General features: G+C 43.0%; 1 protein-coding gene across 2 annotated transcripts in view; it reads right to left on the bottom strand.

The window, feature by feature from the left end:
- The window catches only part of LOC107213309 (ubiquinol-cytochrome-c reductase complex assembly factor 1), a 46,806-nt gene extending 28,089 nt beyond the window's left edge, over nt 1-18,717 (bottom strand). The window contains exons 1-6 of one of the 2 annotated variants that reach the window (XM_015647601.2): nt 18,620-18,717; nt 14,416-14,520; nt 12,976-13,080; nt 8,081-8,188; nt 5,831-5,903; nt 108-165 (exon numbers count right to left, since the gene is read on the bottom strand). In XM_015647601.2, coding sequence (XP_015503087.1) covers nt 108-165; nt 5,831-5,903; nt 8,081-8,188; nt 12,976-13,080; nt 14,416-14,520; nt 18,620-18,643 — 473 coding nt within the window. In that variant the 5' untranslated portion in view covers nt 18,644-18,717. The remainder of the gene's footprint in view (nt 1-107; nt 166-5,830; nt 5,904-8,080; nt 8,189-12,975; nt 13,081-14,415; nt 14,521-18,619) is intronic. The other variant, XM_015647602.2, reaches the window with a different exon arrangement.
- Between the last annotated feature and the right edge of the window lie 43 nt (nt 18,718-18,760).

Below are 18,760 nucleotides of genomic sequence, written 5' to 3'. Positions count from 1 at the left end.
ACCTCCATTATCAACCATGGATAGAAGGCTCTACTTTTTCACACATTAAGTTGTATACAACTCCATTTCTTGAAAATAATTGTATCACTATTTTGTTTTTCACTTACCAGACATGAAGCTGGGCTACCAGAAACCATGAATTCAAAGTATCAGGCATTTGGCACCCTTGACGGAAGGGAAAAAAAACAGAACAACACAAAACCAAAACAAAACATTAAAATGAACTTAATCATATTTTGTGCTTAACAAAATTTCACTGCACCAAAATCTAAAAGCATTTTAGTAATTTATTTTCAGCAATAACAGTACATACACACTGGAAGCAAACATCATTTACTGTCACGTTTGTGCTTAAACTCTAGAACATGCAGCCACAGGATACTGTGGATTCTGAAAGATTTCAGGTGTTTATAGCTCACTTGGATAACTTTTACAGGGGGCAAAAATTCCACAATGGAGAATGAGACAAACATGTGGCTTCTAGCTTGGAGAGTCTCAAAGTATCAGTGAGTAACACAGAGTAATCAATGGATGCTTTTCTCCATTTTTACACTCTTCCTTCCCATGTGCTGCTGTCTTCTGCCAGGGACAGAACTCTGCTACCTGGATCTCTGCTCCCACTCCACTGTCTGGATTCACTCCATGGCTGCAGAGCCCACAGCACTCTGAGTGTTCCAGCCAGGCTCCATTAGGATTAAACCCATCAACCAACCACAGAAACAACCTGTTTCCAGATTCAGCTCTACTCCCACAGCCACTGTTTTCCCAGAGATGGCTTGTCCATATGTGTGTTCACATGATGGATTCCCATGTGCTGTTACAATGTGAGGCCAGAGGTTTAGGCCACGTGGCACAAAAAACATATTCCTCTTCCTCGTGCTTGAAAAAAATGAATCTGTGGGTTCTGTGCATGCCAAGTCCTTCAGTTCCTGTCAATCTCAAACCTTCCTCCCAGGCACACCTCTGCCTCTGCTTCCTGAAGAAGTTTCTAAGGCAAATCTCTAACGAGAAAGATCTGAGACAATCACCTTGGCCTACCCAGCACTTGGTGCTCTCTTCTGAGCTGTTCAAACCCAGCTGGAAGAAGGCCAGAGAGCCTCCAGAAAGTGACTCTACAGTCAGATGTGCCCTAGGGAAGTCAACATCATCTTCTCTGTGCTGATTAGATTCCTTCCTTGCTCCTATACCTCTTGGCAGTCAAATATTACAAAGGAGATTCACCCAGATCATGAAGTACTACTTTCACAGCCTTTCTTTTTATATGCCAGCTCCGGTCAGAAGAACTAAACAGATCACCACTATTCCTCCCTCCCCAGAGAGATGACTCCATCAGCCCTAGGAGGTGCCAAGCTTCAGCACAACTGCCCATACATCACCTCTAAAACAGTACAAAGACACTAACAGTCCATGTTTGGAGATTAAATACAAGTCTCCCTCACCCTTCTACCCTTTTGGCTCTCTCATTCCTATTAGAAATAATTCCTGTGCCTAGAAATGACTACTTTGACCTAAAGCCACGCCAAGGCATCTCTAACTAGGGCAGGAGCACACAATGCCTGCATTAACCAAACCATCTCAGTAAATGATGGTTCCACAAGCAGGAGTCAAACAGTTCAGACAGAGGTTTCTCCAGTAGGAGTTCCCATGGATCAGTCCCCACCACAGAAATCACTCTGCAGTGGAAAGCAAAGCTCACACTTCCACTCCTGGAAATATGGAAAGTTTTTAAAGACCTATTCAGTACCCAGGAGGCAAGAATTTTTTCTCTAACTTTCCAAGAGTTGCAATTCTATTTTTATAAATCATTTTTAACTTCTATATTTGGACTGTCTGCATGGTAGATTTAAAGGAAGAGTGGCTCCTTTAAAGCAAGAAGCTTGCCCTCAGCTATCAGCTTTGTAAAAAGAATGGAATTCTAAAATTTTTGGGGTTGGAACACCTTATTCTGGTAAACTATGTGGGGAGAATAATTTTCTGTTTTATTATAGGATGGACCATTCTCCTCAGAATGAAACTAGATAAAGAAAAAATGCCTGATAATAAAGCTACCCATGAAATTACTGTGATATTATCAGTTGGGGAATAAACCTGTTCTAGGCACAGAACCCATCCTGGCCACAAGTCTGAAGCCATAAGAGACAAAAATGCTCAGAATTATGAGGACATGTGTTTTCCTGCAGTCATACTCTGCACTTTAAACTCATCAAGTAAGAGAGGCAAAACTTGACTGTGGACATTTTCATGATGGATCATCTTTGCCACTACCACAACTTTAGGAAGGACACAATGTGATAATATCCAAATGTCCTGCAAAAGGACAGGTGTGCTGTCTCAGGGCTCCCTGAGTGTGGCAGGCAGCAGCAGGAGCCTGGAAGGCACTGGGTAAGGTATGGGAGACACAACAGTCAAGACTCCTGTAACTTCCAGCCTTTCTGAGCTGTGCTGAGCCCCCCAAGGAAACATCCAAAAGGCTGATTTGGTAGGACAAGCTCTCTACTGCTGCAGCTGCCTCATTCTAGAGAATTAATAGTTCAAGCTGAATTCAAGGTAACCCAACAGTCAATATTCATCAGCCAAACTCCAGTTCAGCCCTGAGAATTACCTGCCTGATCCTAAAAGTTCATTTGACCTTTCAAGTCTGAGGTCAGGCATGAAACTCTTCCTCACAGGCTGCCTCCTCTGTTGCATTGGAACTACCCAAACTCTGTGCCAAACCTGGCACCAGCAACTTTGCTATTCCCTCTGCTGCTTTTCTCTTCTCCTTTAAACAAGTAACAGCTGACATCCTAAAATAGCTCCACTTTCCACATAAGCAGCACAGTGCATTTGGGATATGAGCTCTAAAGCAGAGTTCCCAAAGTTTTGTCCATAAGTGATCATGTATGAAGAGACAATGGGATGGCAAGCATAATAAAATTGACTGCAGTTTCATACTCAAGAGTCTCAATTAAAACACCTTCTTTATATCCTACAGTGGCCTCATGACTTGCATACCCACAGTTTGTCTTTTGGGAACTGCTGTTCCAAGGCATATGCAGAGCAGGCAGTTCACAGGGCTCTCCTACTGTGCCACAAAAAGTCCCGTAAGACATGAAGTGCTATCACTGTCCTAGTCCTCACCACCACACTCTCCACTCTTTACACTGTCAACTCTGTAAGAGATCTACCCTTCAAACTCCACACACCAATCCAAGTTCCATAAGCTCACAGTGCAGTTGTTCCTTATGGCACAACACAGCCACACCACAAAAGCACATCCGGAAAACACTGAGGAGGGCTCTGTGAAGAGCAGGTTCTGCTCACTCAGGTTAACAAGCCCACAAGTGGTTTCACACTTGAATGGCTGCAGGTTTCCCAAGGCAGCTCAGCAGGTTAACAGGGCTCACACATGGCTCGGAAGGAGCTAATAAGCTCTCCAGAGAGCAAAGCTGACTCAGAGCAGTTCACCTGGATATCAACACCCTCCAGCTAGAGCCAGAAGTGTGGGGGGTAGAGCACAAACATTGCTCAGGTCAGGACACGGCTGTGGCTCAGACAGCACAGTCCTGCCCTGGAGCTCCCCGTGGGCATCAGGAGGGCCACAGCACCCACAGGGCACAGGCTTGGGCACTGCTCTGCTGCTGCAGCACCATGGCACAGTTCACAGGTACTTGCTTTTCTTCCTACCAGTCCCTCAGGCTGCTCCTTCAGTAGTGAGCAATGGGCTTATGTCCATCTTTAGCTGCAAAAGGAAAAAAACAGCTCACACCTGACACAGTTTGATGAAGACATGGTAAACTCAAGTGAAAGTTTGGTATCTTGCTCCATGCCATGTTCCCCTCTCAGTTATTCACTCCCTAGCAGCTGCTTTGTGCCATGGCTGCTCTCCACCAGATCCTTCCATGTGCCACTTTAGCTCACCAATACAGCAAACCAGAATGTCAGTAAACTGGGCTGTTCTCTTTCAGTGACCTGAATGTTCACCAAGGATATAACTCTGCAGCCCAGAACAGGGGCACAGGAAGATGAAGACATGAGACTTTCCTCTTTGGCTGCTACTTCAACTCAGTTGCCCATGGGACCACAGCCTAAAACTTCTCCATGGCAAAATCATGTTAAAAACTTCCTGCCCATCTCACACTGCCTGCATTTTAGGGGAACTACTTTTTAACATGGATCACAAGCCTGTTAAATTTTTGAGCTAATCCCCCAAAACAGCTGCATTTTTATGTAGACAGAAGTAAAAGAAACTTTTTTTACCTGTTTTGATATGAAAACAATGATTTATTTGGAACCAGAAGCACTGATCCCCACACCACAGGTGCTCTTACACCACTAGCGGGTGCATCATGCACTCCATCAATCTCAGAAGACTGTCTTGTTCCTTAGGCAACAACTTTCTCAAGTCCATGCAAACATGTCCTACTCTTTAAAATACATGTTTTCTTTTCAAGACAGTAAGCCAACATCAAAAACACAACTGAAGCTATTTTACTCTGTATTGAACCTGAAAATATATGCCAGTATTTTTTCCACAGATATGTTTAGAAATCCCTTTAAATTTTAAGCTAGGGCAACATTTATAGGTCTTTGTACAATTAAAAAGGGATAGTGAAACACCAGTTAAAGACAGCAAAGCCCTTGTCTTAGAGGTAAATAGCACAAACAGAGGAGACCCTATCTGAGCAAGCCTGGGAGGGCACACAGCTGGGAGAGGGTGTGCACAGGGAAAACGAGGTTCTCAAGTTTTGATCACTAGTGATGAATGCTACTGCTAACAGAGTTCTCTCACTCCTGAAACCGCCAAAGCCACATCACAGGTTTGGAAAATCTTTTGAAAAACACTTGAAAATTTTGCAGTAGCAACACCATGTAAAAAACCATGCTCAATAAGCTCTGCACTGGATGAAGGTGTCCCTTCAGCTGATCTGAGGCAGCAGCCCCAACCTGTGCTCTAAGAAAGCATTTGGTAGCTCAGGAATCCAGGTTACAGGCCAGATCCAGCTAATGGGTTTACTACCAGCTAAATCACACTGACATGGGAAATAATTCAAGTAGGAAAAAAATCTGAAAAAAGCTACATAAGTCTCAAAAGTACATCTTCTCCCTTCACAGCCAGATTTGAAACTATTCAAAGTTTAAAAGATTTTTTTAGCTAATAGCAAAAAAGCACTGTGTACAAGATCAAAAAAAACATCCCCATCCAAGCCACTAATATACCTACATCCTTATAGGAGAGACTTGTATCTCTGTTTTAGTCATACTCTACCCAGTCAAGAGATGTGTCCTGATTTAATGCTGTTTGGGGTAGCAAAAAAATGTAGAAAGTCTCTTAAGTTGTAAGGTGATAGAGACAGGTGATCCCTGTGATCTAACTGACCTTGTATCATAAAAAAGTTGTGCAGTAGTGGATGGGAGTGACTCCTTTACCTGCATCACAGTTATACTGGGGATGGCACAGGGTAGGACACAGAGACCATCTGACCACCATAAAAAGGGAAATAAAAAAAATAAATTATAAAAATGTGTAAAAATTTGTAATAAGAAATGGCAATATCCTTTGAAGTCCAGGACATTCTGAGTTTTACCCATTCCACCCCTGTTCCTGTTCCCCACTGCAGCAGGCAAAATGTAACAATGCCAGAGTCCAGAGCCTGCCCTTGCACCCCTGTCACTCCAGAGCTTAAGGGAATGCTGCAGAACAGTCCCCTTCCAGCTGACTATGCCCTGGTAGGGTCTGACTAGTCTTTTTGTTGTTGCATTAATTGGCATAAATATATCCAGTGACCTAATTCCACTGTAAGTTCTCTTACCAGGGAAGCAGTTCAGATACCATCAGTCCACCACTTACTGTTAAAGAACTCCTCATAGTCAGTTTTCTCCACACAGCACGTGTACATGCGCAGCGCTGCCACCTTGATCTTCTAAACAAAAAGAAAAGACAACACTTGAAGCATTCATCACCAGAGCTGGTGAACACTACTGCCTTTGTTCCACACACTGCCATTTGCTGAAAACACTTCTTTTGAGAATCACCATAGCTTGAGATTTTCAGCAGCATGTTAAACTATTAGATCTGCCAGTAATGGCATGAGTATAATTAATTTTGCCTTGAAGGAAAAAAAAATTATCTCCCTGAATATCCTTCCAAATCTAGTGTGTTAAAATACTTGATATAACTACAGAAAGAGTGATGTATACCACTAAGATTGTTTTGTGTAATTTAAGTTTTAAATATTAAAGAAGTCACATACCAGACATGTCCTAAAAATAGCTTTTTTTTTTCCTAGAAAAGTGACACTTGATTGACTATAAAAGTGAGAAAGGAATCTTAAATGATGAACAGCACAAGGTATTCCCAGGTGCCTTGGCACTTCTCATTTTGTTCCTGGTCTGCCACTGCACCCAAAACACCTCCAGTCCATCATCTACAACACAGACACGTGTGCTGAAGCTTCAAAGAACACAATAACTAATAGCAAAAATCTTAAAGATAATCTCTCTTAAAGAGAAATGGCACTGGGTTTGGATTGCTCTGGTTTGGTTTTTTGTTTTTTCTAGTGACATATGCCAGTGATCACCATACTGCAGGGATGAGCACCCTGCCTGCTAAATGGCAGTTCAAATCACCAAAGTAGTTATTTGTGTCTCCTCCAACCAAAAGGAAAGTAAAGAAGTTGCAACTGATTGCTGAGGAAACACAGGAGCCCATTAATTTTCTTATTCAGTAATCTCAGGCTTCTGTCAAAAATCAAACATACATCTAAAGTTCTTGAAGTAAAATGATTTACATTGCTTACAGGAGTTCTGAAGGTTTCCCTTTTAAAGGAAACACTGCCTGGCCTGTGAGCAGAGATCTCCCTGGTGAGCGTCACTGCCCCAGAGCAGGCATTACTAGACATTAAAAACATATTGTAAAAAACAGTCCCCACAATCCAGCCCTTAAATAATGCAGGTAACAAAGGAGAAACTGATGAAATTTAATCATGGAAGTTTTAGGGTATAGAAGAAATGTGGGGGAAGGGAGAATAAAACAGAAAAAAACAAGAGAAATATTAAGAAACTTCTCAAAGATCTCCTAGAGAGCACGGGCAAAGCCAAAAATGAACTCAGGTCTCCTGGGCCCTAACCACAAAATAACTCTCTCCCAACCCAGGTTCCCCAGCCAAAAGCAGGCAGTAAAGAGCAGCAATTAAGGAGAACTCTGAAATCAACACTTAGAGCTAACAAGAATCTTTATTACAACAATATGTACACAAGCACATGGGAGAGAAACTACACTCTCAAGAGGTTTAGCATCACCTGATTAAAGCAACTGATTTTAACCAAAATAACTAAGCCTGCATTTATCTTTGCTTTACACTTTCTGAGGAGCAGCCTGCAATCAGCAACAGTTTCAATCAGTCTCTGAAGAGGTGCACTCTGCCTTGCAGATATTCAAAGCCCCTTAAAACTTCTATTATTTCTAATCTTTTTATTCAAGTAACTTGTTTTAATTTCAACACAATTTGGCTCAGCCCTTCCTCAAGCTGCCTTTTCCTCTCATTCTTTTGTACTCTTCCTCAGTTCAGAGAAGAGTACAAAAGAATTCATCTTTTTTCTTCCACATAAGGAACCAACAGCATCTCTCACAGAGCTGCTCTCACTTAGTTGATGTTAACAACCATTTTATGAAAGGGCTATTAAAAATGAAAAAGAGAAAGAGAAGGACCTATTTGTGACTCTGGCCTAGTCAGCTCCACTGAACAGTGATTTGAACAGCAACCACATCTCACCACTGACTGCTCAGCAGACCCTCCTGGTAAGGCTCTTACTCTGTTCTTTGGTGCACAAATGAAGTGAAAATCAGATATCTGAAGAAATTCAAGAAGGATTTAGACTCTACAAACCAAATACAGTATTGTTGCATATGTCAATGATGGCAATACATAATGGAGGTACAAGATCTGGATTATAAATTCATCACATCAGAAAACAGGAATTTACATTAAACCCTTTCCATTAAGTACTGTTCCTATCATAAGAAAAAAATGTGGAGTATTTTTGGTCTGCTTGTTAGAACTATCAAACAACCAAAAGAATTATTAAATTACTACTTTACCCATCTGCTGTACTTGAGTGGTCCTGTGAACCCCATTGCTTCTATTATCCTTGTAAAAGCACCCACTTTTTCTTCAGATGGCTGCAAGGAATCCTTTGCAGAAAGATGCTGTAAAATTGAAATAGCACATATTTCAGTCTCAGCACTTAAATCTGACACATTTTACTTAGCAAAGTTACAAATGTAACAGAATTTTAGGGATTTTTTGCTTGCTTTCTTTGTTCAACAAAACTAAACACTGTTTAGGTCTCTCCTGAAAATATTCCACTGGTTTTCATATGTGCCATTCCTCTGTTTATGAATGCAAACATTGCATAACCATTGTGATAACAACATCCCATTGGTAGCTCATACTCAAATAGTTACAGAAACCTGCTTTCCAGAATATGGCTCCTATCCTAGACCCCCATATTAATTCTACATGTCTTTACTTGGGCTTCAATCTTTGGCAGATAAAATGAGCAAAGAAATCACAGAAACAGAGAAAATAAAGCTAACCTTTCACATTCCATCCCTTCTTCTCACAGGCATTCTACAGTAATTATACATTATACAAACCAATCAGCTCTGTTTTAAAACTAATGAAGATAACATGAACCCACCATTCTTACCCAAGAGCTCCCCCAGATTGTTAATCTGTAATTCCCCTTACAGTTAATCTACATACTTGCAGAAAATTCAGATCAGTGAAGTACTTAGTCAGGAATGATTTGCAGTGTCTGTAAACATGAAGATAAATGTTCTCTTCTAGACTCACTACACACCTTAAACACCCTTGAGCTGATGCTGTGGTGGGGATAGGGGAGAGATTTGGAAGGGTAAAAGTGGGGAAATTCTGGGCTTGAGATAGGGGCAGTTTAATCAGTAAAACAAAAGCCACAGACACAAGCAAAGCCAAAGGGGGAATTCATTCCCCACTTCCCCAGGGCATGCAGGTGCTAAGCCACCCCCAGGACAGCTGGGCTTCATCAGAGTAACATGACACCAAAGTTCCCCACTCCCCCCTTCTTCCCAAACTTTATGTGTGAGAATGATGCTGGATGGTCTGGACTGTCCCTGGGGTCAGCTGCTGACCCTATTGTGTCCCTGTTGTGTCCCCACAACTCCTTGTGCACCCACAGCTACTCCACTGGTGGGGTAAGGAGCAGGAAAGGCCTCAACCTTGTGTCAGCCCTGCTCAGTAACTAAAACATGCCTGGACTATCAGGGCTGTGTCCAGCACAAATCCAAACCACAGCCCATACCAGCTACTGAGAAGAAAATTTACTCTTCCCTAACCCAAAGCAGCACAACTGGTAAGAAAACTTTATGGCATTCTGCCTCTAAGCACTGCAGCAGCAGCCATCAGCCAGCTGTGATCACCACTGGTACTCCAGCAAATAATTTCCATGAATTAAGTATGTAGTATAGACTTTTTGCTAACAAGAAATTACTTCAAACCTATCTGTTACACATTAATCTCCTACATATACTTGAGGAAATACAGCTGAGAGCCATTATAATCTGTGAAAGTAATGAGACAAGGATGCCAACTCCAGCAAAGATCAGGAGCAGATCCTTGGGGAAGACACAAAAGCAGAGAAATACAGCACACATGGCCCCAGCCTTCTGGGATGTACCTGTCCAGCTTTTGACAGACAGTCCTGCATAAGAAAATGTAGCTATTCATTTTTTTTTTTGTCAGGTCCAACTGGATACACCTTCAGCATCCTGGCCTTTAACCTCAGTAATACAAAGTTGTGGTGTGTTTGGTTTCACAGTTTAATTGTGTACAAAAAGCAATTCCTTGTGGCTTTTCTAAATACAACCTTGTAATTTGGACTACATGGGACTTTAAAAGTCCCTTCCAACCCAAACTATTCTATGATACCTGGATGCTCCCAATTTTCCCATAAGAAACTGCAAACAACCATTTCCTATCCCACTTCCCAATAATTTTAATTACTTTTATAGGCCAGTATTATACATACACTCCCTAGTTTAGAAGGGTCCTAAAATAGACTATTCTCATATTGAAAGCTTTTCCCCTTTCTGATCATTCTCTATAGACTTCCTAGCACTATTATAGTAATTTTTGAAATGGCATGAATGGCAAGTAAATACATATTAAGATACAGATTAAAATACAGATCAATACTCTACAGAAGTTGCTGTACTTAATTAAAAATTAACAGTAAAGGTGACAAAAATTATAGCTCTGAGACAGAATCCACCCCTTTGACGGATTGTCTAGTTGAGCTGTTAGGGCTGGGCTAGACTTGATCTTGAAGGTCTCTTCCAAGCTAGTGATTCTGTGAGTGATTCTGTGTATATCCACACCCAGGCCTGAGCATTTGAGATAAAACACTCTGCACTTGTGCACTGCCTATGGATTGCTGCCAATGGCTTGAATCCTGCCATGCCTAGCATTCAGGTAAATGGGGAGAAACACACTCAGCACCATTTTAGTATCTGTCAACCACCCAGACAGTGTAACACTGCCCAGGACTTCCTGTGATACTCATTTCCACCCCTGAATGTTGGTGATTAAGCATGTTTACCTCTTACCAATGTGTGCAGAGGCACATCCCACCCTCTGCCACACGTGATGGACCCAGTGATGCCATTGACACGTACGTGGGTATTTAAACCAATTTTTAGTATCTTCTCTTCAGGATTATGTGATGCAATACTCCCTGCTACACTACAAATGGTTCCTAACCTTCTATCAGAACTCCATAACCCCCCTCCAGACAGGCAATGATAGGAACTACTCAAGGCAGAACTTGTGACCAATAACCACTGCCACACTCACTAAGTCAACATTCATCTCCTCCACAGGAATTCAAATCACACAGAACCTCTAGTGAACCCAGGCAGAACTTCACTACATGCCTCTTATCTACAAATGCACATGAAGTATCACTCTGTACAGTATTTTCACTATGAAGAGAAAGTTAAAAACCAAAATTATCTCAATTCATCTGTTGTTATCACTAAAACAATGGCTAACCAACAAGCAGGTTTTTCTACAAGATGCCATGTCTCTTGCTTCATTCTTCTGCAAGGCAGCCTGGACTAGCTCAGGAGATGGTGAAGGATTTAAGCAGAGAGTGCTTGGTTCAACCTATGGATAGAGGCCTGAAGCTCATCCTGCCAATGCCAGGACTGCAGCCAAATGCAATTAAACAATCCTGTAAGTGTCCGTAAAATCAGATCTAGGAAATACTGGGGTGAGGAGGTGGGAAGCTGTGCAGTGCTTAGTTGCCAGCTGGGCTGAAACCACAACTCAGAGAGAGAGAGAAAACTTAAAAAATATATTTTATAACTCACTCAAAACAAGCTCATCAAGACACTGTGCAAGGGACAAAAGCCTACCTCAGGCTGCCTTTCCTGCTCAATACCTGAAATGCAGTGCTTAAAGCAAAGAATCATTTTAATTTTGACACCAAACATAAACTGAAACATCTGGAGCTCACCATTAATTCCAAACCACTTTCCCACCAGGATTGCATAGTCAAGTTCACATTTCAAAGAGGAGTAAGTACTTCTCTATTCAAAATAATGAAGTTGCAGTCCAAAAACCCACCTCAAACCTACAGTGTTGTAAACTGCTTCCTCTCTGGTCATAAATCCTGCCTGACTTCTTATACCATGGCTATTTTAACTGGGAAGTTTCTCCATCCATCTTTCAACCCTTGTACCCCTCCCCTTGCCCTTTCCAATGCACAAAAAGCAAATCTTGAGTCCTGCCTTGAAGATCTTCATGGCACTCCTGTGGTTTGTTTGTTTGATCTACTGTCTTATCACCCACTGCTCTCCCAGATCTGCTCTGCAAGTGCTGTCTCAGAGCAGGAATGGGGACCAGGGGCATGAACCATGTTTGGGAGTCTGGATTACAACTTTACAACTCTAGCTGTGATAAACTGTGAAACCCCTTTGTAAATGCTTCAATCTCTGCATGCAAAATGTTTGCTTTATCTTAACAGCTGAAAAACACTGAAAAATTTACTATAAGAAGGAAAGCCCCCAGTTAAGAATTAAATGCAATGAGCAGGCAGGGATTCTTCCCTTGCAGACTTCTGCTTTTACGTCATTTTTACTGTCCATGTCAAAGTAACCAATTTAAATTCCTTCTTAGTATGTACCTCTAACTCCATACCAGCAAAAGGCACTATTATCTAGATAGCATGTTGTGTTTATTATTTTCATGTAAGTTTTACTCATCAGTCCCTAACTCTTCTTCCTTCTGTCCTCTCATTTCTCATCCATGCATTCCATTTTGCCATTTTCTTCACAATGGATTAACAAGAGCAACATCAGAATATTTATTAGTTGAGAGATGCTAACATCCTTAGTTTAAGTGGTAAATTTATCTTATGGAGTTGATTCATGCCTCAGAAAACTTCTACTGTAAAACAAAAGACAATGCATGCACAAGACACACAGACCACAGATTAACAAAACAGTACAGATGAACTATTACACAATAATTAGCTGTTATGAGACTGCATGACAATTTTCAGTGTTCAGAAGATAGCAAAACTGTCACCACACTTTATTCCCAAACTAAAGAATCAGGAAACATCTTGTCACTTCTGATATGTGTGGAAGGAACATCTGCCCCCAACACCCTGATTTAACTTCTTTCCTCACTGGAAGGAAGACCTCAGCCTTGTCAATGCCAACTGTCACCCTGATAACCCAACTGTAACTGCACCTTCCTATGCCAGCCCTTCATTTTCTGAAAAGGAACAGAACTCCTTCTCAAATTACCAGTCCCATTGTTCACATTACACTAAAACATCTTAGAGAAAGGTTGAACCTCTGTGTTCTGAGAAGTGTTTTGCCACCTGTTTCTGTAGAATCCCTAGCACATGCACCCTCCAACAATAAAACTACCCAACTCTTCTCACCTTATTTATATTCTTAAAGGATCTGTTTTGCTTTATGATGGCTCCATTGGCTTGAATCAATCCACCACAGAATTTAGAGATTTGGAAGGGACCAGCCTTGTGTCTCTAATAGAAATGATAAAAGAAAAGAAGAAAAATTAAGAGACCACTGACTTAACTTTACATCAGCCACCAGTAGTTTGCTTCCAAGTCAATTAATTCTGGCTAATCCTGAAAAACTCTGTATCACAAAAAGCACAAATTTATTATAACAACTGTTATGAAAAAATGGCTGTCTATGCTTAATGCTCCACACCACATTTTCCAGTGTTCCATAAATGTACTGATGGAATGGACTGGCAGAACACTGTACTCAAAAGCCACAGGCTCTCTGCTTTGACTCTCTTGACACTACTTCTTAATTATGGGGTTTGTGTCTTAATAAAGAATAATTGTTTTTTCTGACTTAGCAGACAAATAGCTATTTTTATCTACAACTTTATAGCCCATTCAACTGTCTTTGTGTCCAGGACTTGAGAAAACACAACTTGCAGCGTAAAAGCTACCACTACAGATCCTATGACTTCAGAGCACATAACTTCAATCACAGAGGTAGTGCACAACAAAGAAAACTCTCAAGTAGGAGCAAGTGGGATCCCTGGGAAAGAAGCTGCAGACTGAACAGAACACTCTCACAGCCTCCCAGCACACCCAACTTAGCAGTATTTTATTTATCAATTAATTCAGACAAAGTAAATATGCTGTTCAGAGCAGTCATCCCCAGATGTATACTGAATGTAGAGTAAGCCAAATTTCATTAATAACTTCACAACTGCTCATTTCCACCTCTAGTCCCAACATCATGTGCTACTGGTGTGAACTGTTTCTTTAATAGTAGGCATCTATTCCCATTTCCTACATATTTTTCACCCCTTTATCATTAACTGCTATTACATGATGCTCTAGTTGATTTACTCTGCACAGACACGCTGGCACTATGCTGGCTGTCCCAAAACTGTGAGCCAAACTGCAAAGCTTCCACTGGAACAACACCAAATGTGCTGTGCAGGGTAAATATCCATCAGTAGTAGGAAGTCCAAGGCCACTGTACAGTGGAGATGTTCTATAAAGTGTTCTCTAAAATAAAATGCTGGAAACAGCATGCAAACATGACTGGCTTGTAATAGCTCATTTGGAAAAGTAACACCTCCATTTGGACTTCTGCATTTAATTTTCTCATGACAGATCATTAGAGTCTATTAAAAGACACACCTGGACATGTAACAAGAGTGGGAGCTCACTCTTGCAGCAGCAGGGAGCTCTTGACTTGCCTTGGTATTTTGACAATACACAGTAAAGACATCACTTCTGGAAGCCTCTTTATTGAAAAACCATGACTTTTTCTTGGTAATTTAAGATCATGCCATTTTTCACACACTTGAACATGCTCTGATGTCATACCTGGAAAATACTGCAGAACATCCGCCTACACCAGCCCGGGCCTGCGGCAGCCTGGAGCAATCCACTGCATCCTGCTGTCCATTGGGTTACTCCAGTCTGGCAGCTCTGCAACGAGGAGATGAGCAATGAAGAAAAGGACACTAATATGCAGAAATAGTTCAACTGTCTCTCTGTTTCCACAGGTTTTATTCACTCATACGACAAGAACAACATGGAGCTGTGTCAGGGGGGTGGGGAGAAGGCTCAGGCTGGAGATGAGGGAAAGGTTCTTTCCCAGAGTGTGCTGGGCACGGCCCCGAGGCTGCCAGGGCTCCAGGAGTGTTTGAACACTCCCAGACACAGACTGGGACTGTTGGGGTGTCTGTGCAGCACTGGGCATTGGACCCAATGATCCTTGTGGGTCCCTTCCAGCTCAGGATATTCCATGATTCTAACAATCCTCAGATTCAATTCCCAACCTGTACTTGACATGAGTATAAATTTTGATTATAAAAATATTTTGCCTCCCAGTACAAGTATCCAGTCCAAGTCTGATGGCAGAAACAGATGAATGGAATGAAATGGTGGGCTGTCTACATCATAAAACCACACCACAACTTCTCTGTCTATACAATAAATTCAAATGCTTAAGAAGCATTCTTCAATTGACTGAGTAAGCTCTAAAAAGCCCTCATCCAACTCAGCTTTTATGTGTCATTCCCTTACTTTACTCAGGTACAGCTAAGAATTTTCGTATTCCAAAAGCACATATTATCCCAATAAATTTCAGTGAAGATAATTACCTTCTGTCATGAAAATGTCAGCAGTAGAAAGAAGAGGTGGGGCCTTTTTTGCCTGCACTTTCTTTGCACCTTTCACTTTCTACAATATTCAAGTTAATACAATACTTGCCTCCTTCATACATGCACTACATTAATACTGGAAATAATGTGTATCTTATTAGGATGGAGATGCCATTTTCTAATAAAAATTGCTTCGTTTTTGGTTGGCCACAAAGATGATTAAGAGACTGAAGCATCCGACATAGGAGGAGAGGATTAGTTTCCAGAAAAGAAGACTTCAGGGAAATCTTATCAATTTGTATTCATATCTGGTGGGGTGGGCAGTCAGACTCTCCCTGGTGGTGCCCAGTGAAAGGACAACCACAAGAGCAGCAGATCTACCCAGAGGAACCAACACAAACCAACCTGAGTTCCTGTTCCCCTCCTGTGAACTGCACAGTCACCAGCTGTCCCTCAGGTGTGGCCATGGGCCTTGCAGGCTGTCCCTCAACTCCTCCTAGAGCTGCACTTTAAAGCCATTAAGGAACTGATTTAGGGTTTTAAAAACTGCAAAGGGAGACATCCTGTCCCATGACAAATGTGGTTTGTGTTCACTGCTACTACACCCTCCTGCTTCTACTGTAGCAAGACTACTCAGGCTTTTGATCTTTGGACATAACATCACCATCAGCAAATGGTATTATGAAAATTCTATGTTTCTGTTAAAAAAAAAATTAGCTGAGTCCTACAAAGTACTTTTTGAGATAATCTAGTGTTCTGACACAAACAGTTTAACAAACACTGCAGTGAGAAAGAAGTAACCTTTTATTGTGAGCAATTACTACAAGATTCCAAGGATCTGACAGAACTTTTTTCTGATTAACATGCCCAGGTTGGGATATGGCTTAGAGCTTGAACATACTGAGGTTGAAAAGCACAAATGTAACCAAACTGGACAGAGACATATGAAAACAAAAAATAAGCATAAGCACACTTAAAAGCCGAGATGTGATAAACAATCCAGTAATGAAGAAAACAGACACCAGAAGATAGCAGGGAATATGAGGAGCTAAGGAATTTTCTGTAAGCCAGAACCACTCTGCAGAACACAGCCTTCCTTTCATATTACAAGTGCTACTTTTGCTTCTCCCCTTGGCTGAAAGAAAATGCACCAAGCCTAGACTGAACAGGATTACTCAGGAATAGTCTGCAGACAGCTGCCTTGTCAAGACAGAGATGAAAGAATATCACTAGTCTTCTAAATCCTCTTGGCAACCTTAAGGAAAGTCTTAGGTAGCAGACAAGCTATTTATCAAGGTATCTTGGACAAAAGCCAGATTTAAAATAATGCCAGTATTAAGGAGCAGAGCTAAAATGTCATGGCTGTATCATACACCAGGAGCTCAAAGTCAGACAAAAACCAAATTTTCCTTATTTCCAGTAGAAAAAATAAAGAAAGTTTTAAGACTCGTTTTCATACCATTAGGCAACCACTAAATTCTAATGCAGAAAGAGGCACTGAGAAATGCCAGGGAGGAGCAATCCCTGAGCTGAAGCTGAGCATACTTCAGATCACAAAAATGGCAGGTAACTATATCATCTCCTCTCTAAGGAGAAACCTTTCTGGTCAGGCTGAAAAATCAAATCAGCTTACTTTGCCACATGAATGCCAGCAGCAGCTGGCTGAAGAGCTGCCCAGGGACAGGTAAGCCCAGGAGGCAAATCATTCCCCCTCCGAAGCAGTTTTGATTGCAAACCCTGCCCTAGGGATGAAGCTCCACAGACAGCTGAGCCCTTCTGGTGCCTCACTGCTTCCCTAGTGCTCTCCCTGCTCCCTTCCTGCCTGGCTCCCCCCTCCCTGTCTGCTGACCATTGCCTCTTTAATGCTTTCAAACTGTAGAACCTGTTGTCACTGTTCTGCTGCTCCAGCACTTGGATCACAGGGACCAAGAAAAAGGCAGGCAACAGAGCAAGGACAAAGCATAGAGAAAGGGCAGGGGTGGAAGGATAAAGCAGGAACTCAAGGTCGCTGCATTTCAGCTGCTCTAGGGCAGGTTTGTGCTTGGCAGCTTTCACCTTGAGATTGGAAAGGGCAGGGCTCACCTTGCTTGGGGAAACCACACCCTGAGCCATCGCTAGGAGTACCTGGGGGACTGGGGGACTAATTTCAGAAGTGGATATTGCCCCCATACCAAAGGCCTTTCCTGTTCCTGGGAAATCTGTCCCCACTTAGTAGTGCTGGCCACCCTGTGTGGTGATGTAAGATCATATCCAGGTACAAAATTGTATTTTCTAGACAATATGCTAAAAAAGAGTAACTCTGCTGCAGATGCTTTAAAGGCTAATAGAAAGAAAAAATGCACACAAATGAATGGGAAAGAAGAAAGCAGTGTAGTCATTGGAAACCCACACTTTCACAGGAACCCAAACCCTTCCAATCTGAATCACAGAACCACTAGGGCTGGAAAAGCCCTCCAAGATGATCAAGTCCATCCATTAACCCAGCACTGCTGGGTTCATTGCTAAAGCATGTCACCAAGTGTCACATCCACATGGTGTTTGAACCCTTCCAGGGATGGTAACTCCAGCACTGCCCTGTGGTGGTGCCAGTGCCTGACCAGTAACACAGGAATTGGAATCTTTACAGTACCCTGGCTACCAAACAGCTCCAGAGTGAGAGGAGGAAGTCCCATGAGGGCAATGCGCACCCCCCAGGGCACACACTGAGCCCAGCAGAGGAGTTCCCAGCAGACACTGTCTCCAGTCCCCACCAGGAGCCCAAACCCGTACACAACAGAATCACAGGATCAATTCCGTTGGAAAAGACCTCTGAGATCATCGAATTCAACCTATGACCTCAACACCACCATGTCAACTATACCATGGCACTGAATCCCTTAAACACCTCCACCACCTGCCTGGGCAGCCCCTTCCAGTGCCTGACCACCAGTGAAGAAATTCCTCCCGATGTTCAAGTTGAACCTCCTCTGGCACAGTTTGAAGCTGTTTCCTCTCATCCTGTCCCTTACTCCCTGTGAGCAGAGTCCGAACCCCACCTGTCTGCAGCCTCCTGTCAGGGAGTTGTGCAGAACTAGAAGGTCCCCCATAGCCTCCTTTTCTCCAGGCTGAGCCCCCCAGCTCCCTCAGCCGCTCTTGATACCCCAGCCCCTTCCCCAGCTCCGTTCCCATCCCTAAACACACTCCAACCCCTCACTAACCCTTCTGCAAACACAAACCCCGCGGGAAACCCGCTGCTTCGCCAGACATCGGGTGCGAGGCCACAGGGCGGGAAGCGGGAGCAACCCCCGCTGACAGCCCTCGGGCTGCGGGGGGAGGCCTCCACAGGGGCGGCGCGGGGACAGCCCCGGCTCCGCACGCCACTCGCCCCTTCAGTACCAGCGCTCTCTCCCCTCCTTCTCTCCCTCCCTCCTCCCTTCACTCACCAGGGCCCGCGCCAGCGCCGCCATCAGTGCCCGGCACCGCTTCCGCCGGCGCGGCCCTGCCCCTTCCGCGGGAAGCGCCGGCGGGATGGCGGCGTGCGGCGGGCGGGCAGCGTGGTGCTGTCCCACGGCATCGGGAGCCTT

This window comes from Parus major, chromosome 20 (assembly GCF_001522545.3).
Source record: "Parus major isolate Abel chromosome 20, Parus_major1.1, whole genome shotgun sequence".
Taxonomy (NCBI): Eukaryota; Metazoa; Chordata; class Aves; order Passeriformes; family Paridae; genus Parus; species Parus major.
This window is presented reverse-complemented; position numbering and strand designations above follow the sequence as displayed.